This window comes from Gnatocerus cornutus, chromosome 5, assembly GCF_029298725.1.
Source record: "Gnatocerus cornutus isolate USDA-ARS CGAHR chromosome 5, icGnaCorn1.1, whole genome shotgun sequence".
Taxonomy (NCBI): domain Eukaryota; kingdom Metazoa; phylum Arthropoda; class Insecta; order Coleoptera; family Tenebrionidae; genus Gnatocerus; species Gnatocerus cornutus.
The window spans coordinates 5,232,303-5,253,817 of record NC_142237.1 but is presented as its reverse complement, the minus strand read 5'-3'; the positions used below and the strand labels follow the sequence as shown (position 1 = coordinate 5,253,817).

The 21,515-nt window shown below is 32.6% G+C and overlaps 6 protein-coding genes and 1 pseudogene across 6 annotated transcripts; 4 read left to right on the top strand and 3 right to left on the bottom strand.

Annotated features, from left to right (window-relative positions):
• The first annotated feature begins 1,776 nt into the window (after positions 1-1,776).
• On the top strand, positions 1,777-2,837 carry LOC148173843 (brachyurin-like; annotated as a pseudogene).
• A 650-nt stretch (positions 2,838-3,487) lies between these two features.
• LOC148173842 (brachyurin-like) lies at positions 3,488-4,543 on the bottom strand. Its single transcript, XM_088035669.1, has 6 exons — positions 4,445-4,543; positions 4,244-4,391; positions 4,031-4,197; positions 3,887-3,973; positions 3,699-3,838; positions 3,488-3,652 (listed from the first exon to the last, which is right to left on the bottom strand). Exons 1-6 carry the CDS (start codon positions 4,506-4,508, stop codon positions 3,488-3,490), a joined length of 771 nt encoding a protein of 256 aa, XP_087891795.1. The 5' UTR covers positions 4,509-4,543.
• A 3,060-nt stretch (positions 4,544-7,603) lies between these two features.
• LOC148173841 (brachyurin-like) lies at positions 7,604-8,570 on the bottom strand. The gene is made up of 6 exons (XM_088035668.1): positions 8,555-8,570; positions 8,365-8,512; positions 8,151-8,317; positions 8,016-8,102; positions 7,821-7,960; positions 7,604-7,768 (listed from the first exon to the last, which is right to left on the bottom strand). The coding sequence occupies exons 1-6, from the start codon at positions 8,568-8,570 to the stop codon at positions 7,604-7,606; spliced, it is 723 nt and encodes a 240-aa protein (XP_087891794.1).
• A 280-nt stretch (positions 8,571-8,850) lies between these two features.
• On the top strand, positions 8,851-11,026 carry LOC148173840 (brachyurin-like). Its single transcript, XM_088035667.1, has 5 exons — positions 8,851-9,050; positions 9,099-9,265; positions 10,534-10,620; positions 10,667-10,806; positions 10,856-11,026. Exons 1-5 carry the CDS (start codon positions 8,851-8,853, stop codon positions 11,024-11,026), a joined length of 765 nt encoding a protein of 254 aa, XP_087891793.1.
• A 2,170-nt stretch (positions 11,027-13,196) lies between these two features.
• LOC148173839 (brachyurin-like) lies at positions 13,197-14,213 on the bottom strand. The gene is made up of 6 exons (XM_088035665.1): positions 14,141-14,213; positions 13,946-14,093; positions 13,728-13,894; positions 13,592-13,678; positions 13,406-13,545; positions 13,197-13,355 (listed from the first exon to the last, which is right to left on the bottom strand). The coding sequence occupies exons 1-6, from the start codon at positions 14,211-14,213 to the stop codon at positions 13,197-13,199; spliced, it is 774 nt and encodes a 257-aa protein (XP_087891791.1).
• A 2,765-nt stretch (positions 14,214-16,978) lies between these two features.
• Positions 16,979-18,003, top strand: LOC148173838 (brachyurin-like). Its single transcript, XM_088035664.1, has 6 exons — positions 16,979-17,035; positions 17,084-17,250; positions 17,304-17,470; positions 17,517-17,603; positions 17,654-17,793; positions 17,836-18,003. The coding sequence occupies exons 1-6, from the start codon at positions 16,979-16,981 to the stop codon at positions 18,001-18,003; spliced, it is 786 nt and encodes a 261-aa protein (XP_087891790.1).
• Positions 18,004-19,983: 1,980 nt separating this feature from the next.
• Positions 19,984-21,218, top strand: LOC148173837 (brachyurin-like). Its single transcript, XM_088035662.1, has 7 exons — positions 19,984-20,169; positions 20,220-20,247; positions 20,298-20,445; positions 20,498-20,664; positions 20,718-20,804; positions 20,854-20,993; positions 21,045-21,218. The coding sequence occupies exons 1-7, from the start codon at positions 20,119-20,121 to the stop codon at positions 21,216-21,218; spliced, it is 795 nt and encodes a 264-aa protein (XP_087891788.1). The 5' UTR covers positions 19,984-20,118.
• Positions 21,219-21,515: the final 297 nt, after the last annotated feature.

Below are 21,515 nucleotides of genomic sequence, written 5' to 3'. Positions count from 1 at the left end.
TATAAATCAGACTGTTACATAAACGTATAGACAAAATAAGTAAAAGAGAAATGATAAGCGAAGTCTTCATTTTGTAGAAAAATTATATATTTTCGGATAACGTTTAAATAATCTTGTCAGACAACTGGTGGTCTGACTTTCTTATTTATAGAATTACAATATGTGATTATTGTCACGCTTTTTCGTGAAGAGATATGATTTTGACAGAAAAAACGCTCAATAGGATTTTCAAATTAGTCCAAGAAAATAAGCCTTTAAATACGAATTTTGAGGTAAATACTTGAATTTTTGATATAAAATTCTTTGAAAGATTTAAAAATGAACTGTGGAAGTTATTATTAAAATCACCCTCGAGAAGAGGTAAAAAAATATATAAAAAGATGACAGAAGATGATAGTAACAACTTTAAAAAATCATAAGTCGTTAAAAAATTTTCGATATGTTTTTTTTTTTGATTTACTCAGAAAAAATAAACTTTAATCCTAGAGATATATTTTTTTTAATTGATAATTTGTTTTAATACATACAGGGTGTTCAAAATATGGCGGACCAACTATTCACTACGTGAATCTTCAAATAATAACTAGTAGCTAAATTAATTTTTTTCAATTATTGAGTGCTTCGTAAGAAATCTACAGCCACTTAAAGGGGCGCTAATTATGGCACAAATTTTTCCTTATAATGAACTCAAGGTTTACAAAATTCTACTAGAGTTCATGTTTTGGGTGATATTTACATACCTACAGTCTTTAAATGCCTTAAATGTTGATGCAAAACGTTATTTTTCACTTTTAAAATTAAGCTCAAAAGTGCAAAATTAATCTGGCAACATTTCACTTCAAGATTTCAGTAATAAATTGTTGCCTAGTGCCTGACAATGACCATTTTTTTAGAAAAGTCAAACATTTTTTAGGTGTCACAAACTAGAGGAGTTTATTTCTCTAATGATGTATAATTTTGCTGAATATACCGACTCGTGAAGGAAACAGTCGAGAAGCAGTAAGGGGCAGTAAGGCTTGTGAATTTCCTAACTGGCAAATTCCCTCAAGAATACTTTTCAACGAGTTTATCAACAGATACGTGAGATGGGCCTATTGGAACCAAATTTATCAGGATCATGGAGGACCCAGGACTATTCGCACACCAAGAAGAGAACAAATAAAAATTTTAAACAGCATTTCCAATTCACAGCGTCTTACAGTTTGACGTTCTTATCAGTTGGTCCGCTATTTTTTGAACACCCTGTATATCAATTTAAAATTTTCAGGACCGAATTAAAGCAGAGCTTTATTCGATAAAATTAATTTTTTTCGCTTATTTATTTTTTTTATTATTTCATAACCTGACCATAAGCGTCGGAATTAAGCCATCATGTCAAATTGTGTGGTCTGATATTGGAGTTAAAATCTTTGCATTTAATTCGGGTACACTCTGTATTTAATTTAAACTCGCAATACAATTAATCTTCAGACATTAGCAGTTGGGATCCCAACTTATAATAACATAATACATTTTTATTATTAAAAACTGTGTGGTATTATTTTGACCAGATTCACAAAAATCATCAAAATCATTCCTTCATGTTAATAGGTCAATTTAGTAATAAAAAAAATGCTAACTTTTTCTCCGATCAAAATCATCATATCTCATCATGAAAAAATTGTGTGATGTTCACATGTCTTAATCTCAATGATAAAATAAGAAGTACCCAACAGTTCCACGACCAGATTATTTAAAAGTTTGTCGAACACATTAAATCGCAATTTTTTTACAAAAATGAAAGTCTTCGTTGCTTCTGTTTTTCTCTTGGTGTTTTTACATTTATGTGCCAGTCGTAAACGTAAGTGTTGAATTTTAGGGCCAGTTTCATAATCTAATTTAAAAGCTCCTTATATAATACGAGTTTTTATTTTATTTCTGTGGTTAGCCCGCATTATTGGGGGTGAAATAGCCACAGCCGGACAATTTCCATTTTTGGCCGCTGTTTACAAAACTACATCTGATGGTCAGTACTTCTGTGGTGGGTCTCTGATCAATCATAGATGGATTGTGACCGCAGGTCAATGTGTCGAAAGGTAATTTTATAAATTTTTAACATACCTTTTTAACATACGATTTTAGAGCCACATTGTTTACAATTTACCTGGGAACAAATAACATAAAAACTCCAAGCTTGACCTTTTTGAAACTGGCAACTGATGAATTTGTTCTGCATCCAGCGTTTAACCCTCTGACTTTTGAAAATGATGTTGGTTTGATCAAATTGAGAATAGATGTATCTTACACTGGTAAAACGTGCTTTCCCAAAGATTACATTTTGATTATTTATGAATATTCTAGATTATATTAGTGCCATTAGTTTACCGTTTGCTGATATGTCTGCCGGCTCTGGCTTGCAAGTAGCTGGATGAGGACAAACTAATGATCGTAAAGTTTTCATCTTTCCTGTTACTCTCGCATTATCATAGAAACGATTTTTCAGAAAACGGGCTGTCGGACGAGTTACACTATCTTCGCTTTTTAACTTCAATTTCGAATGAAGAATGTAAAATTACGTATGGTAATCAAATTACTGATAATATGGTTTGTATGGTTGGAACTTATAACCAAGGAATTTGTCACGTGAGTTTGTAGTATTCTGTGTTTTTTACCAGTGAAGGATTTCTGTTTAGGGCGATATTGGAACTCCCATGGTATTGTTTTACATAGGTATTTATCCTATGCTTCAAGGAGTTGCAAGCTTTTTAAGTGGAAGTGGATGTGAGAGTACGGATCCTTCCGGATATACGAGGGTGTATCCTTATGTGAATTGGATTAAAAATGTTACCGATTCGTAATATATGAAACTTAAAATAATAAAACTTTTTTTGTGGCGTTCAATCTTCTTAATTTTTAGTCAGTTAACAAGGAAGTGTTGGTTCTTTGTTACGTCTACTTTTCGCTCTCAGCTTTAGAATATTATATTGTACACTCCCGTTCAAAAGTATTTGCCCACTAACCTTTTTTTTAGGTAACTCCAAAATAATTTCTTTCTTCCGCTTTTGTTTGGCGTTTTTTGTTTTCATGTTTATATACTTCATTGATGCTAAGAGCATTTTTTTCTTTTTTTGTTGTTTTAGAAAATATCATTTTTTTTTATTTTTTTAAGTAGGTACTTTTAGAAATTTTGAAAAAGTGTTTGTTTCACATATTTTTACAATCCATCAGCCTATAAATGTAAAAACGAAAGTGTTGATTGACGTTTTCCGTTTTTTTTAATATCGTGAAGGTGTTTGACAACAAAACTTCTTTAATTTGTGGTTGCGGAAGATTATTGTTCTTCAAGTTTTTCTCAAAAAATTAGTGACAGTTTTGGCAGAAATGTGCATGAAATCCACGAAATTTCTGCGGTTTTGAAGAATGTATGCGCAAAGTAGAGATCGAAATACAAGCAAGATTCAATAGAGAAATGGAGAAATCGGCAATCGGTTTATTGATTACTTATTAGTTATACATTGGTAGTGTAGTTTCTTATCCAATCTCTATAAGGATAGATCCTTGTATATCCAGAAGGATCAGTGCTTTCACATCCATTTCCGCTTACGAAGCTTGCAATCCCTTGAAGCAAATACGTAGTGCGATAAAAAATCAGCATTGGAGTACCCGTATCGCCCTAAACATAAATCCTAGAAGATAAAAAGAAAGAACCTTCAACTCACGTGACAAATTCCTTCGTTATACTTTCCAACTAAACAAATCATATTATCATTGATCTGATCTCCATAAGTAATTTTACATTCTTCATTTGAAATTGAAACCAAATAGTTAAGATAGTGCAACTCGTCAGAAAGTCCATCTTCTGTAAAATATTTTTTTATTACATGAATATTTCCTATTATTACATTACCATCATTAGTTTGGCCCCATCCAGCAACCTCCATACCCACTCCACTAGTTAGGTCAAAATAACTCAAGCCTAAGGGCGCGATATAATCTAAAATATTGATAATAAAATACAACAGTAGGTATATTCCACTCTTCTTCTACCTACCAGTATATGACACTTCCATTCTCAATCTGATCAAACCAACATCATTGTTTAAAGTCAAGGGATCAAATTCTGGATGAAGAACATATTCCTCAGTTGCGAGTTTCAAAGAAGTCGGATCAGGAGTTTTTATGTTATTAGTCCCCAGATAGATTGTAAATAAAAGAGCTCTGAAAAACAAGATTAAAATATTATTTGTAAATTTAACAACTTTACTGGTCGACGCATTGGCCTGCAGTCACAATCCATCTTTGGTTAGTAAGAGTTCCACCACAAAAGTACTGGCCATCAGCGGTAGTTTTGTAGATAGCAGCCAAAAATGGAAATTGTCCGGCTCTGGCCACTTCGCCCCCGATAATGCGAGCTAGAAATAAATCAGGATAATTGGTAAAATTTTGATTATCTATGAATACCTACATTTATGAGCACAACTTAAATTGAAGTAGACATAAATTGAGGCAAGAATGAGTAAATTTTTCATTGTTGTGGAAAATTGCGTTTTATAAGTTGTTTAGATAAATGTTTAAATGATTGTATCAATTATCATGCAATTGTTTAGTGTTACTGTAACTTGTTATCTTTACAAATAAATTGTTTTATTATAAAATATTGCCAAGATAACGAAATAGATTCGCTAAGAACAAAGGATTAAAATAGATATTTTGTCGCACGAGTAAGAAAAAGAAGATTGTTTCTACAATTTTACAAAAAAATGAACCCATCAATTTTGAATATCTGAGAGATGATTCTAAGCAACAGAAGTGCGGGAAAAGCAATGGCGATCAAATTTCTTAAAAAAAAACAATTTTCGAAATCCGAAACATACAGATGTCCCAGAACGCTCGCCTTTAATGGAAAATTCTTAATCAAAATTTATCAAATTTAGGCAATTATAGTATTCAAGTTACAAGCAATTAAAGTTGTCAAGTTTTTTATCAAAGTCAATGATTTTGTTCTTTATGTGTAGAACTTCTTTTGTTTAAAAGATCGATCTTCATAACTCACAATGAGACTGAAAAACAAGAGTTGTAATTGAACATAACCTATCGTGTAGTTTTTAACTGTTTAAGAGCGGTCGCTACCTAAAATCCTAATAAGCAATGCAAAGTAAAATCTTCCTATCATAACTCGAAAACCATTTGACATAGAGAATTGAAATTTTGAATATATGGTGTCCTTACAATTGTCTACAGATTATCCATTGGATTTTTTGATATGAGTTCTCTAACATTAATTACACTGCATCAATTTTGGGTGAAAACTGTAACTTCGCCTTAGGTTGTTGAATCAAAATTGTATCTGCATTGATTGTAGAATAAATTGTTCTGAATACAAGCGTCCAAAGTTTAAAAAAATATTCTTATAATTAAGGGAGTAATTGTATAAAAACGATTTAGACTTTAAATCTAGGCTGAAATTTTATAATCCGCAAATATAAAACTTAAGGTAGGGTCAGGTAGTTTGAAGAAGCCAAGAGGTCTAGTTGTTTATGAAGTAATAGCTTTTTCTTCAAAATAACAATAGGAAAATAATAGAACTGTATTTTCATCTTTGCACTGCATTATTGGACCACAGGAAAAATGTAAAAAAAACTCTTATATTAATAAGGATTTCTGTATAAGGAACAATTTCCTATTTCACGTTCCTATACATTTGTTATACATAATAGAAAGCAAAAATTTGTGTTTTATCACCAATAATTTTTTCGTCGCGACGCTTTAAAATTGTAATCTGTAAATTTTAGCCATTTTTGAGGCATAGTGGAACCAAGCGCTAATTCATTTTTTTAATACATATAAATGGGTTAAACTTATCTCAGTTGTCATTTCAGATTTGATTCAAATTGTTTTTGAACTTTAAAGAAAAATGCGTTTTTATCAAATTATACACCAAACGATCTTTTAGTTCGCCTAAAAATGTAAGTAAAGCAGTACGATCTCAAATGCAAATGATCTTCAGACGAATAAATAAAGTGATTTGTGAAATTTGGAATAAATGTAGTTTGCAAGTGTTTCGTCTTGATAGTGAAAACAAACGTTTTTCTCAAATTTTAACCAAAATTTGCATAAAATTTAAAATAAAAACAGATTTTTTTATCACAGTTATATAAAAAATAAGATTAGCAAGTGTTTCTACAAAAACTCTAAATTTCACTTATTGGGCGTCGCGACGCCAAGCTGACAGTGATAAAAAAACTTTATATTCTTGAACTTAATCAACCATAAGCCGTAAGCATTTGAACAAAAAGCGCATATTTGTTTTCCAACTAGTTTTGGATTTTTTTTAATTTAAAAAATATAAATTAGGCAGTTTTGTGCTCTCATGTTACTTCAATCAGTTAGTCACGATTTTAATCACTTTTTTCCATTATTTTACACAGAGTCCGGCAACACTTGTATCTACCCCCAAAATCGTTTTTAATTTTAAAGATAAAATTTTGAGAATTTGCATACGGTCATAATAGACAAAACTCTGGAAGCCGACGCAAAAATTTGTTTTTTATCACCGTTAGTTTTGGCGTCACGACGCCTTAAAAATGTAATTTTCAGCTAATTGAAAGAGTTTGTAAAATCAACCGCTAGTTTAATTTTTTTTAATATAAATGTGCTTAAAATATCTCAGTTGTCATTTTAGATTTAATGCAAATTGTATTCAAAAGAGGTTGTTTTATCAAGTTAGTTTCCAATTTCATTACGTCAAAATTGGGAACTACGTTTACACCCATCTGTCAACATCTTGTGTCACAAATGTCATCTATCCTTTGGTTCGCTTTAGATTGTAACAAAAGTGAAATTGTCGCTTTGTCGATGTTAATTAATAATTTCTGTTGTCCATAAAGTGCAACATGCTCTAGTTTCTAAAAATTGACCTTCATACAAGTGACTTGTAAAATTTTGGTGTAAACGTAGTTTGCCACTGCGCCGTCATAACTTTGAAAACTAACTTGATAAATCAGCGTTTTTTTTTGCAAATTTTAAACACAATTTGCATTGAATTTAAAATAAAAACCCAAATATTTGTATCGCAGTTATGTTTAGAAAAGTTAATTCACGAATAGTTCCGCAAAAACTCAAAAATCGCTAAAAAATATACTTCTTCGACGTCGCGACGCCAAAACTATCAGTGATAAACAAAAATTTTTTTGTCAGCGTTTAGAGCTTTGTCAACTATTAAGCGTAAGCAAATTTTTAAAATTTTATCTTTAAAATTAAAGACGATTTTGAGGGTGGACACAAGGGTTGCCGGACCCTGTATTTAATATACCTGGAATATATTATGACGCACCTTCATTCCCGAGATGTAAAAACGAGAAAAAAATGCATCTTGCTTTATAAAAAATCCAGTATTTTTAAATACTAAAGAAACAAATAAGAAAGGGCATCTCTAGGTTCTAAAATCTGCTTTGAGAAATTTATTCTGTTATATAAGCTGATTGTTTTATGGTGGGAGATAAGTCAAGAGTAGCAAAGGCTCGAGGAGCGAAGGAAGGTTACAAATTGTTTTCGCCAAACTCAGAAAAAACATTTCTGTTTCATTATCACTCTCTGAATTCTTACTTTGCTTCTAATTTATTATTTATACAATAGTAGTGTAGTTTGCAATCCAATTTCTGTAAGGATATATCCTTGTATATCCAGAAGGATCAGTACTTTCACATCCATTTCCACTTATAAAGCTTGCAATTCCTTGAAGCAAATAACTAGTGCGATAGAAGAAGAGCAATGGAGTTCCAGTATCGCCCTAAACGTAAACATTTTCAAATGATAAACAGAATAAACGATTATCAACTCACATGACAAATTCCTTCGTTGTAATTTCCGACGATACAAACCATATTATCACTAATCTGATTTCCATAAGTTATTTTACATTCTTCGTTTGAAATTATAGTCAAATAACTAACATAGCGCAACTCGTCCGAAAGTCCGTTTTCTGAAAAATGTTTTTTTACTATGTAAAAAAACTACACAAATTTATGTATCTATACCATCATTAGTTTGTCCCCATCCAGCAGCCTGCATACCCGCTCCACTATTTAAATCAAAATAACTTATGCTTATGGGAGCAACATAATCTAAAATATTGATTCCATTCTGTTAAATTTCACGCTTCTTCCACTTACCAGTATACGATACATTCATTCTCAATTTGATCAAACCAATGTCATTTTGTAAAGTCATTGGATCAAATTCTGGATGCAGAACATACTCGTCAGTTGCGAACTTCAAAGAAGTTGAATCCGGATTTTTTATATTATTAGTTCCCAGATATATAGTAAATAAAATTGCTCTGGAAAACAAGATAAAAATTAAATTAACCAAAATTAAGAACATTACTGGTCGACACATTGGCCTGCAGTTATAATCCATCTTTGGTTAGTCAGAGTTCCACCACAAAAATACTGTCCATCTGCTGTTGTTTTGTAGATAGCAGCCAAAAACGGAAATTCTCCGGCTCTGGCCACTTCACCCCCAATAATGCGAGCTGAAAAGATAAATCGCAAACTTGTTAAATTTTTAAAGTTACCTACAGTGATAACCATAATTTAAATTAAAATTGACAAAAATTATAGTAAGAGCAAACAAAATTTTCATTGTGTTTAAATGATCTTATCAACCATTAACACCCTCTATAGATATTTATTACCAAAGAAGCTTAATAAATCAACTTTTAATCATTTAATCCCTCTGAGATAGCCCATGCTACCTCAATTTAACGTCGTCAAACATATTTGCGGATTTTTCGCACCAAGATGACCCTTCTAAACTTTTGCGTTTTGTGTATTGTTATCACACACGTAAACTTTGTTATTTCCGAAAATCATGGTGAGTACATTTCTAGAAGAACAACTCATTTCTAATTGCGTCTCAGAAGCTAGAATAATTGGAGGACAAGAAACAAGCGCCGGACAGTACCCCTTCGCCGCCGCTATCCATGTCCAAACCAGCAACAGTAAATTCTTCTGCGGTGGAGCTATCCTAAATCAAGATTGGATAATTACGTCTGGTCATTGTGTTAACGAGTAATTAATCTAAAAATACATGAACGACTCCCAAATTAAACATTTTAGTGCTATTCTTTTTACCATTCAAGTAGGATCTACGATTTTGGAAGGAGAGGATGCGAATCGCAATACTGTTGCGACCTCTGAGTACGTGGTACATCCAGATTTCAATCCAGAGACAATGGAAAATGATATCGGCTTGATCCATCTGCGAATGTCTTTGAAATATACACGTAAGTATAAGACAAAGGCTTAGCAAATATTTTTTCGAATTTGCCGCTTTAATAGGTCCATTAGAGTGCTCAATTTGGAGTCGTTTATAGGTATCTAAAGTCCAGCTCATTGCTATCAGTCCACTCTCCTGTGTAAATTTTTGAAAATTCTTGGGTGTAAATCAGGCTTTCAATTCTTTAGGGAGAAAATTAGGGAAAAATTAAAGGTGGCGATTTTTGAGGTTAACACCTTGTCAAAGTTGAGTGTATTAATCAATAACTAATTTAACATTTGTTGCAACAGGAAGTTTATAATAGAAATTTAACAAGTTTTGGCAATGTTGTGCAAGACGATTAGCTTCTACGCTTGCCACAGTGGCCTCAGGTCAAACGCTTTTACTGCCAATTGATACAGATAAAAATTCCTAGGGGCTGCTGCCAACTTAACTTTTTAATGAGTGGACCCATAGTAATGACCTGTGGTATATAAGAGAACTCAAAGTAGGAAATTTTGTTTTTACAAAGTTGGCAGAACCAATTAGTCTGGCTGTCACCTGTTTCCTGTTACGGTGGCTCGGGAGTGACAAAAATCCTTTTTTTCGCTTTTTTTGCCACTTTTTTTCAAATAATATCAACTTGTTATATATCAAACTGTGTATTTTTTCATTTTGTAGGGAGGATGCTATGTTATAACTTGGTTCACTTTTTATAACAATATAAAAACAAAAAACGTGTTTTTTTTTGCTTTTTTTCGATTTTTTGGCTATTAATTTTAAACTAATATGGACATGTTATACATCAAAATGTGTAATTTTTGATTTTGTAGGGAGGATGCTATGTTATAACTTGGTTCAGTTTTTTGTATCGTAATTAAAGCAAAAAAACAGGTTTTTAACCATGTTTTTTTCATAATTTATACTCTAAATCTTCATAGAATGTCACAAAAATTGGTATGAACATTTGATATGTCAATATAAAGGGCGCTAGCTTGACAAATCATTGTAATCTTTTACATTTGCTTAAATATTAATTATTCTACAAAATACATAATATCTTCGAAATAAATACCTAAAAGCGTGCAATCTTGGGTAAATAAATAGAAAAAAAATATCTACGTTAAATCCACCTAATTTTTTTGCTTATAAAAAATGGTGCAAATTCGAAAAAATAGTATAAAAGACTTGTTTTATAATTGCATTGGTGCACTCGTCCCATACAAACCGGAAACTCGTGCATCAAATTGGCCATTATAAAACACGTTATTTAATATATCATTATTTATTTTTTAGAATACATTCAACCAGTGTACCTGCCTTACATTGGAATCGCCGATGGCGAAACTGGCATTTCAATTGGATGGGGTCAAATTAGCGACTGTATGTATTGTACTTCTGTTTGTGAAAGTTATTTTGTACTTTCCAGTTGAGCCCGATCTTTCTAATAAGCTCAGATATGTTTCAACTACGGCGTTATCAAACGATGAATGTAAGTTGTACTACGGAAACCAAATCACCGAAAACATGGTCTGCGTAGAAGGAAATTACAATGAGGGAACTTGCACGGTATCCTCAGTACCACCTTTTGTTCAATAAATTTAACGTGACTTTTCAGGGTGACGCTGGAAGTCCACTGCTGGATTTCTACATGTATCGTTTCCATTACATAATTGGAGTTGCCAGTTTTATTAGCGGAAATGGATGTGAAAGTACCGATCCTTCAGGATTTACCAGAGTGTTTCCTTACGTTGATTGGATAAAAAATGTTACTGCAACGAGTTCGTGAGAGAAAAGTGATAAATAATAATAAACAGGAGTAATAAATAAATACCTTTTTGGCAAATTTTCTTCCTGTCACAACTATAAACAGGTGTTTTTGATATACATTTCCAAACATGGTAATTGGGGAAGACAAAGTAGAATCAATTGACAAAAATGTTTTATGCAAAAGTCTTTTTGTTTTCGAGTTAAAATTAACCGAATATTTGGTCAAAAATTTCCAGTTCGCTAAAGGATTAAAGAATAGAATCTTGATTGTTTAGCAACAATCCAAGGTTTGCTGCTTAAGGTGGATATTTTCGTTAGTGGTGTTCCAAGTGAGTGGTAAAAGGTGTTCTCTTTTTATCGTTTAATAAAAATTAAAAATTGTCTATTCGATTCCTTAAGGCATCTAAAGACCGTGTTAAATTTTTGGTAGTGTATTTCAAAAATGCTCTGTATACAGGGTGATGAAAAAAAGACGCCCATGAGTGGAAGTACCATGTCACCATCTCAGAAATCAAAGCAAAATTAATTAAAACTTATTCCTTCTCACAATATGGATTTTTTCAAAAGAAAAACTTGGCAATGCCGCTCAATCCTTTCTAATAAAATTTTACATTCGGTAGTCTCCGTAACTAAGCAACTAATACTAAGAGCTTTACAATGTTGCAACGTTAAAAAAAATTTACACAGCTAAGAAATGGCACTTTTAAGAGTTCAAGCAACTTGGTTTAAAGCATTTTTTGTCCGTTTTTTGACTCAGAATATTATTAACTGTAAAAAATGTAATGTATAACAATGTAATTCTTATAAAAAGTTATCCGAACAGAGTTTGATCGTTTATAAAAGAAAGCTTCTATCTTAGTTAAAAAAGCACAAATTTCCTTTTGGTTTTCAATTTTGGGCTCAGGAAAGAATTAACTGCAACATGATAGGTAGCACAGGCGCCTTTTTTTCATCACCCTGTATCTACAATATTGTGCTAAATATTCACTTTTTTTCATTTTTAGGGATATTTTAATTTTTATACAAGTGATGAAAAAAGGCGCCCATGCTACCTATTTGCGGCTAATTCTTTTCAGAGCCCAAAATTGTAAACCAAAACATAATTTGTTGCTTTTTTAACTAAAGGCTGTTTGACACGATCACAATTTTTCTGTCAAATTGACGTTCTAGATTTGTCAAAAAATTAATGCAGAAAAATGTTTCCTGTTTGCTAACCTCCAAAATCAGCGATTTGGGGATTTGTTCTCTTCACTTGGCGCATTTGAGAAAAAATGTGATCGTGTCAAAATGCTTTAAGATAGAAACTTTCTTTTTTAAACGATCAAACTCTATTTGATTAAAATTTTTATAAGAATTTTATTGTTAGTGATTAGATTGTTTACAGTTAATGATATTCTGCATCAAAAAAAAAAGAAAAAATGCTTTAAACCAACGTTCTTAAACTTTTAAAAGTACCATTTCTTGTCTTTTGTAGAAAAATTTTCAATGTTGCAACATTGCAAAGCTTTTTCTATTAATTACGGTGATTACCAAATGTAAAATTTTATTCGAAAGTGTTGGGTGGCATTGTCAATTTTTTCCTTTGAAAAAAAATCATATTGTAAAAAACAATACATAAGTTTAGATTAATTTTGCTTTCATTTCTGAGATGGTTTCACACAAAAGGACATGTTACTTCCACTTATGGGTGCCTCTTTTTCATCACTCTGTATAGCTATTAAGATAACTATGTGTTTTATAGATTGACGAAGTCTCAGTTTAAATCCGAACGACCGAAGGGAGTGAGGATTTAATAAACCGAATCTTTTAAACTGTCTATAAAACACCGTGTGATCTTCCAGATATTTTCTAAAACAAACCAGAAGATTATTTAAAGCAAAATGTTTCAAAAAAGACAAGTACAAAAATGCATACGAAAAAGAGTATCTTTTATTTCATGACTGGGTGAATAAAAATACTATTCAAGTTTCTTCAACTATAAGACGATCTCAACAATTCTGCTAGCAATTGGGGATGCAGAATATACATTTACACCAATAGACACTGGGTCATAGATACGTTTATAACAATTTATGATGAAATAAACACCTTATTCATTATCAGATAATTTTTCAACCATTTACGAGTTAGAAAAGTTCTCTAAAAACAGATACACAACTACACTTCTGGATCAGATATTTATTTAATTTTCAATTTGACATAATTTCATTTATCCAATCCTTGTATGGTCCAATCCTCGTGTACCCAGATGGATCTGTACTTTCGCAACCATTCCCACTTATAAAACTAGCAATCCCATTTATGTAGGGCCAAAACTTTGGATCAATCAGTGGACTTCCAGTATCGCCCTGGCAACATTTTATTACCACAAAAAATAAACTTCTGGACAAAATTTTACAACACATGCTCCTTCGTTGTAGTTTCCTCCAACGCACACCATATTATCATTGATCTGCTCGCCATAGTACGACTTACACTCGCTATTTGACAGAGCCGTGATTCTTACCTCTCTAAGAATGTTAGAAAGTTCACTTTGAGCTACAAATTTCGACTTTATTTTAGTACAATTGAAAAAAGTACTTACAATCATCAACTTGACCCCAACCAACCAAAATGACTCTATCACTAGGATGAATATCAAAAGTCGAAAAAAAGCATCGGCTAAGATAAGCTAAAAGTCGATCAAATCTAAATTTGAACAAGAAGGTATCAATTCGTACTTCCGAACGTAAGCGGCATTCTCAGTTTGATTAAAGCAATATCGTTCGCTAATGTCGTTGGATCAAATTCCGGATGCTGGATATACTCGGAAGTTGCAACAGTGACTCTGTTGGGGTCTTCACCTTCCAAAGTATTGGAACCCACTTGGATGGTAAAAAGAACAGCACTAAAACAGCGCTGAGCTGAGTTTCTACTCTACCTAGTGTTTAAACATTACTTGTTGACACAATGAGCGGAAGTAAGAATCCAACTTTGGTCCACGACAGCGCCTCCGCAGAAGAACTTGCTGTCGTTGGTTTGAACATAGATGGCAGCGACGCATGAATACTCACCCGCGTTGGTTTCTTCTCCTCCGATTATTTTAGCTTAAAAAGACAAGTTGCAAGGTGATCTACCTTAGGACAGACTTTACCATCAAGACTGGAGGTAGAAGCATTAGAAGCTAAAAACAGGAAGTAGAGCGAAAGCACTTGGAAGAGCTCCATCTTGTTCAATTTCGATACGTTTGAATGTAATTATCGGATTAGCTAAGATATATGGTCATTAAATTAAATCCTTTATTTGACTATCTTGTTATAAAGCATTTAGCTGTATTTACTACTAATCCTGTAGAAAGATCAACGACATCATGAAGCCTGTTCTTCTATCTTTTTGGTGCATTATTCTTTCGTTTTACAAAACTCATGAGCAAAACATGATTTTTCAAATTTCAAAGCGGTTTTTTTTTTTTAAATAAAAGTTTAGCGGTCTGAAAAACTATATCTAAATATTATTTTAAAATGATCATTTTTGATAAAGTTATAAAGATTTAAACTATTTTGCAACGAATTAGAAGAATGCATTTTCCTTGCAAACTACAAAAGATACAAAAAAAGACTTTTACTGACCTATTCACTATAGACACATCTATAAAATGAGTAATAAATAAATTAAATTAAACAATAAAACAATTATTGTTTCTGAAAAAAAGCATTTTAAAAACAAAGAAATGCAAACCTAATAAACTTCTCGTCTGTTTAGCCAAAAATTTAAAAGCGCACTTATAAACATATTCTACGTTTTATTGTATGCAAGATTTAACAAAAACATTTCTTGGCATAAATAAAAAAGTTATACCCATTTTATCTGTGGTGGGGAGTCGTAGCGCGTCTAGCGACAGCAGATTTTATTGTTTATTGCAGTTGAGTTTCTTATTTAGTTATTTATTATTGGCCGCAAAAGTGGGCAATAAGGGCCCAATTTCAAGTCAGTGGCGCAAAATTGCGTTGACGCTGTTGCTAAGGTAGCATCAGTTTGATTGGGGTTGCTAAAGCGCAACTCTGATTTGCAATGCCGCAAGTCAACATGAAATCGGGCCCTTTGTCTATAAATTTATATTTTTGCGTTAATTAATATATGCATCAAACAAATGTTCGTTTAGTGTTTAGTTTGGACTAAAAATGTTACGTAGCCTTAAGACAAGAGGACTAAATTTGTTACCGAATAAAAGCAATAAAAAATACGAATTAATTATGAGTAAAAAAATGTTCAAATGTATGCATTTATAATTTAGCAGAAATAGACTTGCTTGATTTACACAAAACACCCTTAATGTGCCAACACTATCACAAGCTCTTTCACCCGTGGGCGGCGGCAAAAAAATTCCATTCAGCTGATATACAAAAATTCTTTTTCGCGATTAAGTAAGTTATTTTGTTATATTAATTTATTTTGTATTGGAATTCAGCCCCATCAGAAAAGTTTAACAGATCTATTACTTTTTTATATATTGAAATATTATACAACTATTATACAGGTGTTCCAGAACTCATGCCTACCCAAACACCGGGAATATCGGAAAAAGCTGCGAAAATGTAAAATTGCTAGCAAAAAAATTCCAGCTCCAACAGAAACTGAGAAAAGACATGACACTCACGTGGAGACCAGTTTAAGTTTTATCCCTTGAATATTGTATAAACAATCGGGTCCACTGTAAATTTGATTGACGTTAGAATGACAGGCTTCAATAAATCTAACTCATATTAAACTTGAAGAGCGTTAAATGACACGGCGGAGGGACAATTGACACAGTGGAAAGCCAAGTGGAGTGTGTCAACAGCGTTTTTTTTTTAGTTTCCCTCGTTTGCGTGTTTTTTCTAAAACAATAAATTTTTCTTATATTAAATTAGTTCTAATTTATGGACTTTTGCTTTGAAATCCCCATATATTACATAATGTCACACGTCCGTCTTGGCATTGCTATAAAATCGACTGTAGCTAGACGCGCTACATATGAAATAGATATAATTTTTTGTTTGTGAAGAGAAAAAAAATGTTGTTTTCAAAACTTGTACACAGTAAATAGTAGAATAAGTTGCGCTTTTAATTTTCTAGATAAACATATGAGAAGTTTATTAAGTTTTAATTTTTAATGTTTTCAAATGCTTTTTCAGACAAAATAATAAAATAATAAATTGTTAATTTTAATTTATTTTATAGATGTGTCTATAGTGACTAGGGGGTCGATTTCAAGTGTGACTTGCGTTACTGCAAATCCCATTTGCAACATTGCAACGCCAATCACATTGCTCATACCTTGGCAACGGTTGCAAATTTGCGTTAACGCAGTGACTTGAAATCTACCCGTAGGTCAGTAAAAGTTCTTTTACTTTTTTGTATCATTTGTAGTTTGCAACAAAAATGCATTTTTATGGTAAGCTGCAAAAAAATCTGAATCTTTAAAACTTTATCAAAAATGATAATTTCTAAATTATATTTGGATACAGTTTTTCAGACCACTAAATCTTTATTTTAAAGAAAAAACCGCTTCGAAATTCGAAAAATCAATTTTGGGTGGAAATTTTCACTCTTATCATCCGACAACTCTCCTGGTGCATTCTAATTTTAATTGTTCACTTTAAATAAGATTTATTGCCGAAAATCTTAAATTCTATTAAAAAAGGTTATCTTGTCTTGTGTCTGTGGCAACAGAATTAATTAAAAATTGTCTAAAACATAAAGAAAGAAGGTTTTCTGCAAGCCATAAAAAAAGGTATTGAAAGCAGATGAGAAGTTACCTCAAAAATAGCATATATACTTGAAAAATTTATACAAATTTAAAGAGAATGGAAAGGTTAAAAGGAATAGAGAGAGAATAACAAGTCGTGAAAACCATAAAATAAATCCACCGGTGCTAGATTACAATAAAATAATTATTACAGCCAATTTCTCGATTAGTCTCTCTTCGCTTTTATCGCAGAGATCTCTTACAATGACTACGATGGCAATCTTGTTTTTTGTTGCTCTGTTCCCCCTTCTCTACTCTTTGGTGAGACACTACATCACTTCTTTTTGCCTCTACTTTTGACTGTTTTAGGCGGAACCGCTTTCAATTCCTCGTATAGTTGGGGGAAACTCGGCAAGAGCAGGTGAATTCCCGTTCTCAGCGGCTATCTACATTACCACTGAAAACGGAAGATATTTTTGTGGAGGGGCTCTTATCAGTAACCAATGGATTCTGACAGCTGGTCAATGCGTTAATGGGTTCGATTCTTCCATTCATTCGTTTATTTGTTTGACTAGTAGAAGAATTTTAGAGCAATGTCTTTTACAATCCAATTAGGCTCCAACACTTTGGAAAGTAACGATTCCAATCGTGTGATTGTCGCAACTTCCGAATTTGAGCTGCATCCAGATTTTGATCCTTTTACTTTGGAAAATGATGTAGGGCTCATTAAGTTAAGACAACCGGTTTCTTACTCAGGTGAGATTTATTTAAGTTAGACTCTAAATTTTTATTACTTTCGTAGAGTACATTCAACGCATTTTGTTGGCTTACGATTTCACAAGTGATGAAACAACTTTGACTGGAATTGGTTGGGGACAAACCAGTGATTGTAAGTTTCTCTTTCTCTTATCACTACAATTTTTTTTTTATCATCCTCAGCTGCTGAGGGATTGTCCGAAGACCTCCAATTTGTGACTCTAGTTGCTATTTCTAACGAAGACTGTAAAACCGTCTATGGTGATCAAATCTCCGATATCATGATCTGCGTCGCTGGTGATTATAATCAAGGAACGTGTCAGGTAAGTCATTATCAAAAGTGACAATAATTGAGGAAGATTTAGGGCGATACTGGAAGTCCTCTGGTGGACAATGATCCTGTGAGCCGAAGTCTGCGACATGTTGGTATTGCCAGTTTTATCAGTGGAAATGGGTGTGAGAGCACTGATCCTTCGGGTTATACAAAAACTTATTCTTTTAGAGAGTGGATAAGAAACATAACGTCTCTGTAAAACGAAAATAAAAGTAACGACTTAATTATTATTGACATTCTTTATCCATATATTTCATTATCCTAAACGTGAATTGCACCAGTTAAAAGATTATAAAAGTTTTGCTTCCTGTTTTCTTATTTTTTGAAGTAGATCTAATAACCAATAATCTACGAAATGCGACTTCACTAAAAATTAACAGCTTTGGTAATCTAAATTGCATGTTTTACAGCTCTGTTTGTAAACAATACTGGTTCAACTTATTTTATTTACTAGTGACATGAAAAAATTATGATTATCTGGAAATTTATAGAATGATAAGAAAACCTGATATATTTAGATACTAAAATAACTTAATTCTGCCTGACATGTAGATACGTCACTTGAACACGTTTTTTGTTTATTAAACCAATCTTTCAAGTTCAGAACCAAGAGTGTCAAAAATACTGTATATTTCGATCTGATTCCTTATGAAGATAGCTCACTTCACTATTTTATTATTATCGTTATAAATTACATAAACATTCGACAAATAACTAGCTATAATCATTATCCATTTATCGATATGAAAAACGCGCTTTTATTTCTACTAGCATCAACCTCAAATGCATTCAAGGTATTACTCAACATTCTCGTTTTAATACAATCTAAACCACTTTCTTGCAGCTTCAGCAAAAACTTGAGGTCAAAAATTGTATGACCATTGATTTGCATTAGAACCATATCAATGAAACGTACTTTTAGGACGAATAATCGGCGGTAATTCCCTTATTTTGTTGCTAAACGACAATTTATCGCTGATTGTCGCCGTTTTCTGGCTTGGATTTGCAAAAAAGAGCTCGAAATCTACAAAACCACCAATTTTTATCAAGATTTAACGGCTGAATTGCAAGAAAACAGCAGAAATCTGCATGAAATCATCAAAATTCTTAGAGAAAACCGCTTATTTTAATTCTAAACGGCGATTTCTCGCTGATTTTCGCCGTTTTTTGGCTTAGATTTGCAAAAAAAAACTTGAAATCTACAAAACCACCAATTTGTATCAAGATTCAACGGCTGAATTGCAAGAAAACAGCAGAAATCTGCACGAAATCATCAAAATTCTTAGAGAAAACCGCTTATTTTAATTCTAAACGGCGATTTCTCGCTGATTTTCGCCGTTTTTTTGGCTTGGATTTGCAAAAAAAGAGCTCGAAATTTACAAAACCACCAATTTGTATCAAGATTCAACGGCTGAATTGCAAGAAAACAACAGAAATCTGCATGAAATCATCAAAATTCTTAGAGAAAACCGCTTATTTTGATTCTAAACGACGATTTCTCGCTGATTCTCGCCGTTTTCTGGCTTGAATTTGCAAAAAAAAACTTGAAATCTACAAAACCACCAATTTTTATCAAGATTTAACGGCTGAATTGCAAGAAAACAGCAGAAATCTGCACGAAATCATCAAAATTCTTAAAGAAATCCGCTTATTTTGATTTTGAACGACGATTTATCGCTGATTGTCGCCGTTTTCTGGCTTGAATTTGCAAAAAACAGCTCGAAATCTACAAAACCACCAATTTTTATCAAGATTCAACGGCTGAATTGCAAGAAAACAGCAGAAATCTGCACGAAATCATCACAATTCTTAGAGAAATCCGCTTATTTTGATGCTAAACGACGATTTCTCGCTGATTCTCGCGGTTTTCTGGCTTGGATTTGCAAAAAAAAGCTTGAAATCTACAAAACCACCATTTTTTATCAAGATTATAAAACTTCTGCTTCCTGTTTTCTTATTTTTTTGCAGTAGATTTAATAACCAATAATTTACGAAATGTGACTTCTCCAAAATTAACAGCTTTGATAATCTAAATTGCATGCTTTACAACTCTGTACACAACACTAGTTCGAGTTATTTTATCTACTAGTGACATGAAAAAAAAAAGATTTTCTGGAAATTTCTAGAATGATAAGAAAACCTGAAATGTAGTTCGATCTGCTTCCTTATGTAGATAGCAGCTCACTTCACTTCAAAAAGTGTTTTCCACAATTCTATTACTTTAACACCAAGATTTCTGATGGCAGTTTTATCATTGTCATAAATTACATGAACATTCGACAAATAACTAGCTAATCATTATCCATTTGTCGAAATGAAAATCGGGCTTTTATTTCTACTAGCATCAACCTCAAGTGCCTTCAAGGTATTACTCAACATTTTCGTTCTATTCCCATCTAAACCACTTTCTTGCAGTTTCAGCAAAAACTTGCGACCAAAAATGGTAAGACAACTGATTTACATTAGAACCATATCAATAAAACGTACTTTTAGGACGAATAATCGGCGGTAAGCCCGCTACAGTCGGCCAGTACCCTTTTGCTGCAGCTATTTACGTAACAACGGCTGATGGTAGATTTTTCTGTTCTGGATCTTTGATTGGTGCAGAATGGATTCTAACTGTGGCGCAGTGTATAAGCGAGTATAAGCCTTCACTAATGTTTTTACCGAAAATTTTAAATCAAAACTTTTAGAGCCGCTTCAATTACCATATATTTGGGTTCTAACTTGCTGGAAAGCGAAGATCCAAACCGGTTAACTTTGGCCACTTCGGAACATTTCGTTCATCCAGATTACAATCTCCTAACGTTAGAAAACAACATCGGACTGATAAAACTTAGAATTCCTGTAATTTATACAGGTCTGTAATTTTGAGCCATGTTTCTAAATCTCTAGAAATCAAACTTGTTGTAGACTACATAAAAAATGTGTACTTGGCTAGATTAGGTTTAAACGATTTTGATCAAGTTATTGGACTAGGATGGGGTCACACCAGTGATGGTATACCAGTTCAGTTCTTTTATCTACCAATCTATGTGTTTTTTTGCAGCTCAATCAACTTTGTCCAACGAACTTCGATACGCTAACTTTGTTGTAGTGTCCAATGAAGAATGTAAACTGACGTATGCTGACCAAATAACAGACGATATGGTTTGTGTTGCTGGTGACTATAATGAAGGAACGTGCACGGTGGGTTTTCTGTTAACTTTGCAGTCTATTTATGTTTAAAGGTTGTTTTAGGGCGACAGCGGAGGTGCCCTTTTGCATTTTGATTACATGAGTAAAGCTTTACGCCTTGTGGGTCTGTCAAGTTTTAATAGTGCGAATGGATGCGAAAGTCTTGATCCATCAGGTTATACCAGAACATATAATTTTCGGAATTGGATCACTAATATCACTAACATAGCACTATAATAAAAAATTCTAGAAAAAAATTATTGTTTTACCCTTTATCCCTTTTTTGGAGCCAAGCAACCACTGTTACCTCTTTTATCCGCTTTAGAAGGTGGGTAATTTTCAAAGATTCATTTGGTTGCAATGCTATTTTATTGCTTTAAGGTCAAAACTAAAAAAATCTATATTTTGAAAGTTACAGATTTTTTAATTTCTTTTATGCAAGAACGGCTTATCTCACACACGTTGCAGTGTGCCTACGAATTGAATTGGCTAAAGACTAATTAGTTTTAACTAATTTAACTTAATTAGGAGCAT

Coding starts and splice junctions, on each gene's coding strand:
- LOC148173840 (XM_088035667.1), top strand. CDS start 8,851: ATGGTGAGTACATTTCTAGAAGAACAACTCATTTCTAATTGCGTCTCA. Junction 9,051..9,098: donor TCTGGTCATTGTGTTAACGA/GTAATTAATCTA, acceptor TAAACATTTTAG/TGCTATTCTTTTTACCATTC. Junction 10,807..10,855: donor ACAATGAGGGAACTTGCACG/GTATCCTCAGTA, acceptor GTGACTTTTCAG/GGTGACGCTGGAAGTCCACT.
- LOC148173841 (XM_088035668.1), bottom strand. Junction 8,103..8,150: donor AATGAATGTATCGTATACTG/GTAAGTGGAAGA, acceptor TCAATATTTTAG/ATTATGTTGCTCCCATAAGC. Junction 7,961..8,015: donor ATGGGGACAAACTAATGATG/GTATAGATACAT, acceptor AACATTTTTCAG/AAAACGGACTTTCGGACGAG.
- LOC148173839 (XM_088035665.1), bottom strand. CDS start 14,213: ATGGAGCTCTTCCAAGTGCTTTCGCTCTACTTCCTGTTTTTAGCTTCT. Junction 13,895..13,945: donor TCCGCTCATTGTGTCAACAA/GTAATGTTTAAA, acceptor GCGCTGTTTTAG/TGCTGTTCTTTTTACCATCC. Junction 13,679..13,727: donor AATGCCGCTTACGTTCGGAA/GTACGAATTGAT, acceptor ATCGACTTTTAG/CTTATCTTAGCCGATGCTTT.
- LOC148173838 (XM_088035664.1), top strand. CDS start 16,979: ATGACTACGATGGCAATCTTGTTTTTTGTTGCTCTGTTCCCCCTTCTC. Junction 17,251..17,303: donor GCTGGTCAATGCGTTAATGG/GTTCGATTCTTC, acceptor GAAGAATTTTAG/AGCAATGTCTTTTACAATCC. Junction 17,794..17,835: donor ATAATCAAGGAACGTGTCAG/GTAAGTCATTAT, acceptor AGGAAGATTTAG/GGCGATACTGGAAGTCCTCT.
- LOC148173842 (XM_088035669.1), bottom strand. CDS start 4,508: ATGAAAAATTTACTCATTCTTGCCTCAATTTATGTCTACTTCAATTTA. Junction 4,392..4,444: donor TTTAAGTTGTGCTCATAAAT/GTAGGTATTCAT, acceptor ATTTATTTCTAG/CTCGCATTATCGGGGGCGAA. Junction 3,839..3,886: donor ATGGGGCCAAACTAATGATG/GTAATGTAATAA, acceptor AATATTTTACAG/AAGATGGACTTTCTGACGAG.
- LOC148173837 (XM_088035662.1), top strand. CDS start 20,119: ATGAAAATCGGGCTTTTATTTCTACTAGCATCAACCTCAAGTGCCTTC. Junction 20,170..20,219: donor CAACCTCAAGTGCCTTCAAG/GTATTACTCAAC, acceptor ACTTTCTTGCAG/TTTCAGCAAAAACTTGCGAC. Junction 20,446..20,497: donor GTGGCGCAGTGTATAAGCGA/GTATAAGCCTTC, acceptor CAAAACTTTTAG/AGCCGCTTCAATTACCATAT.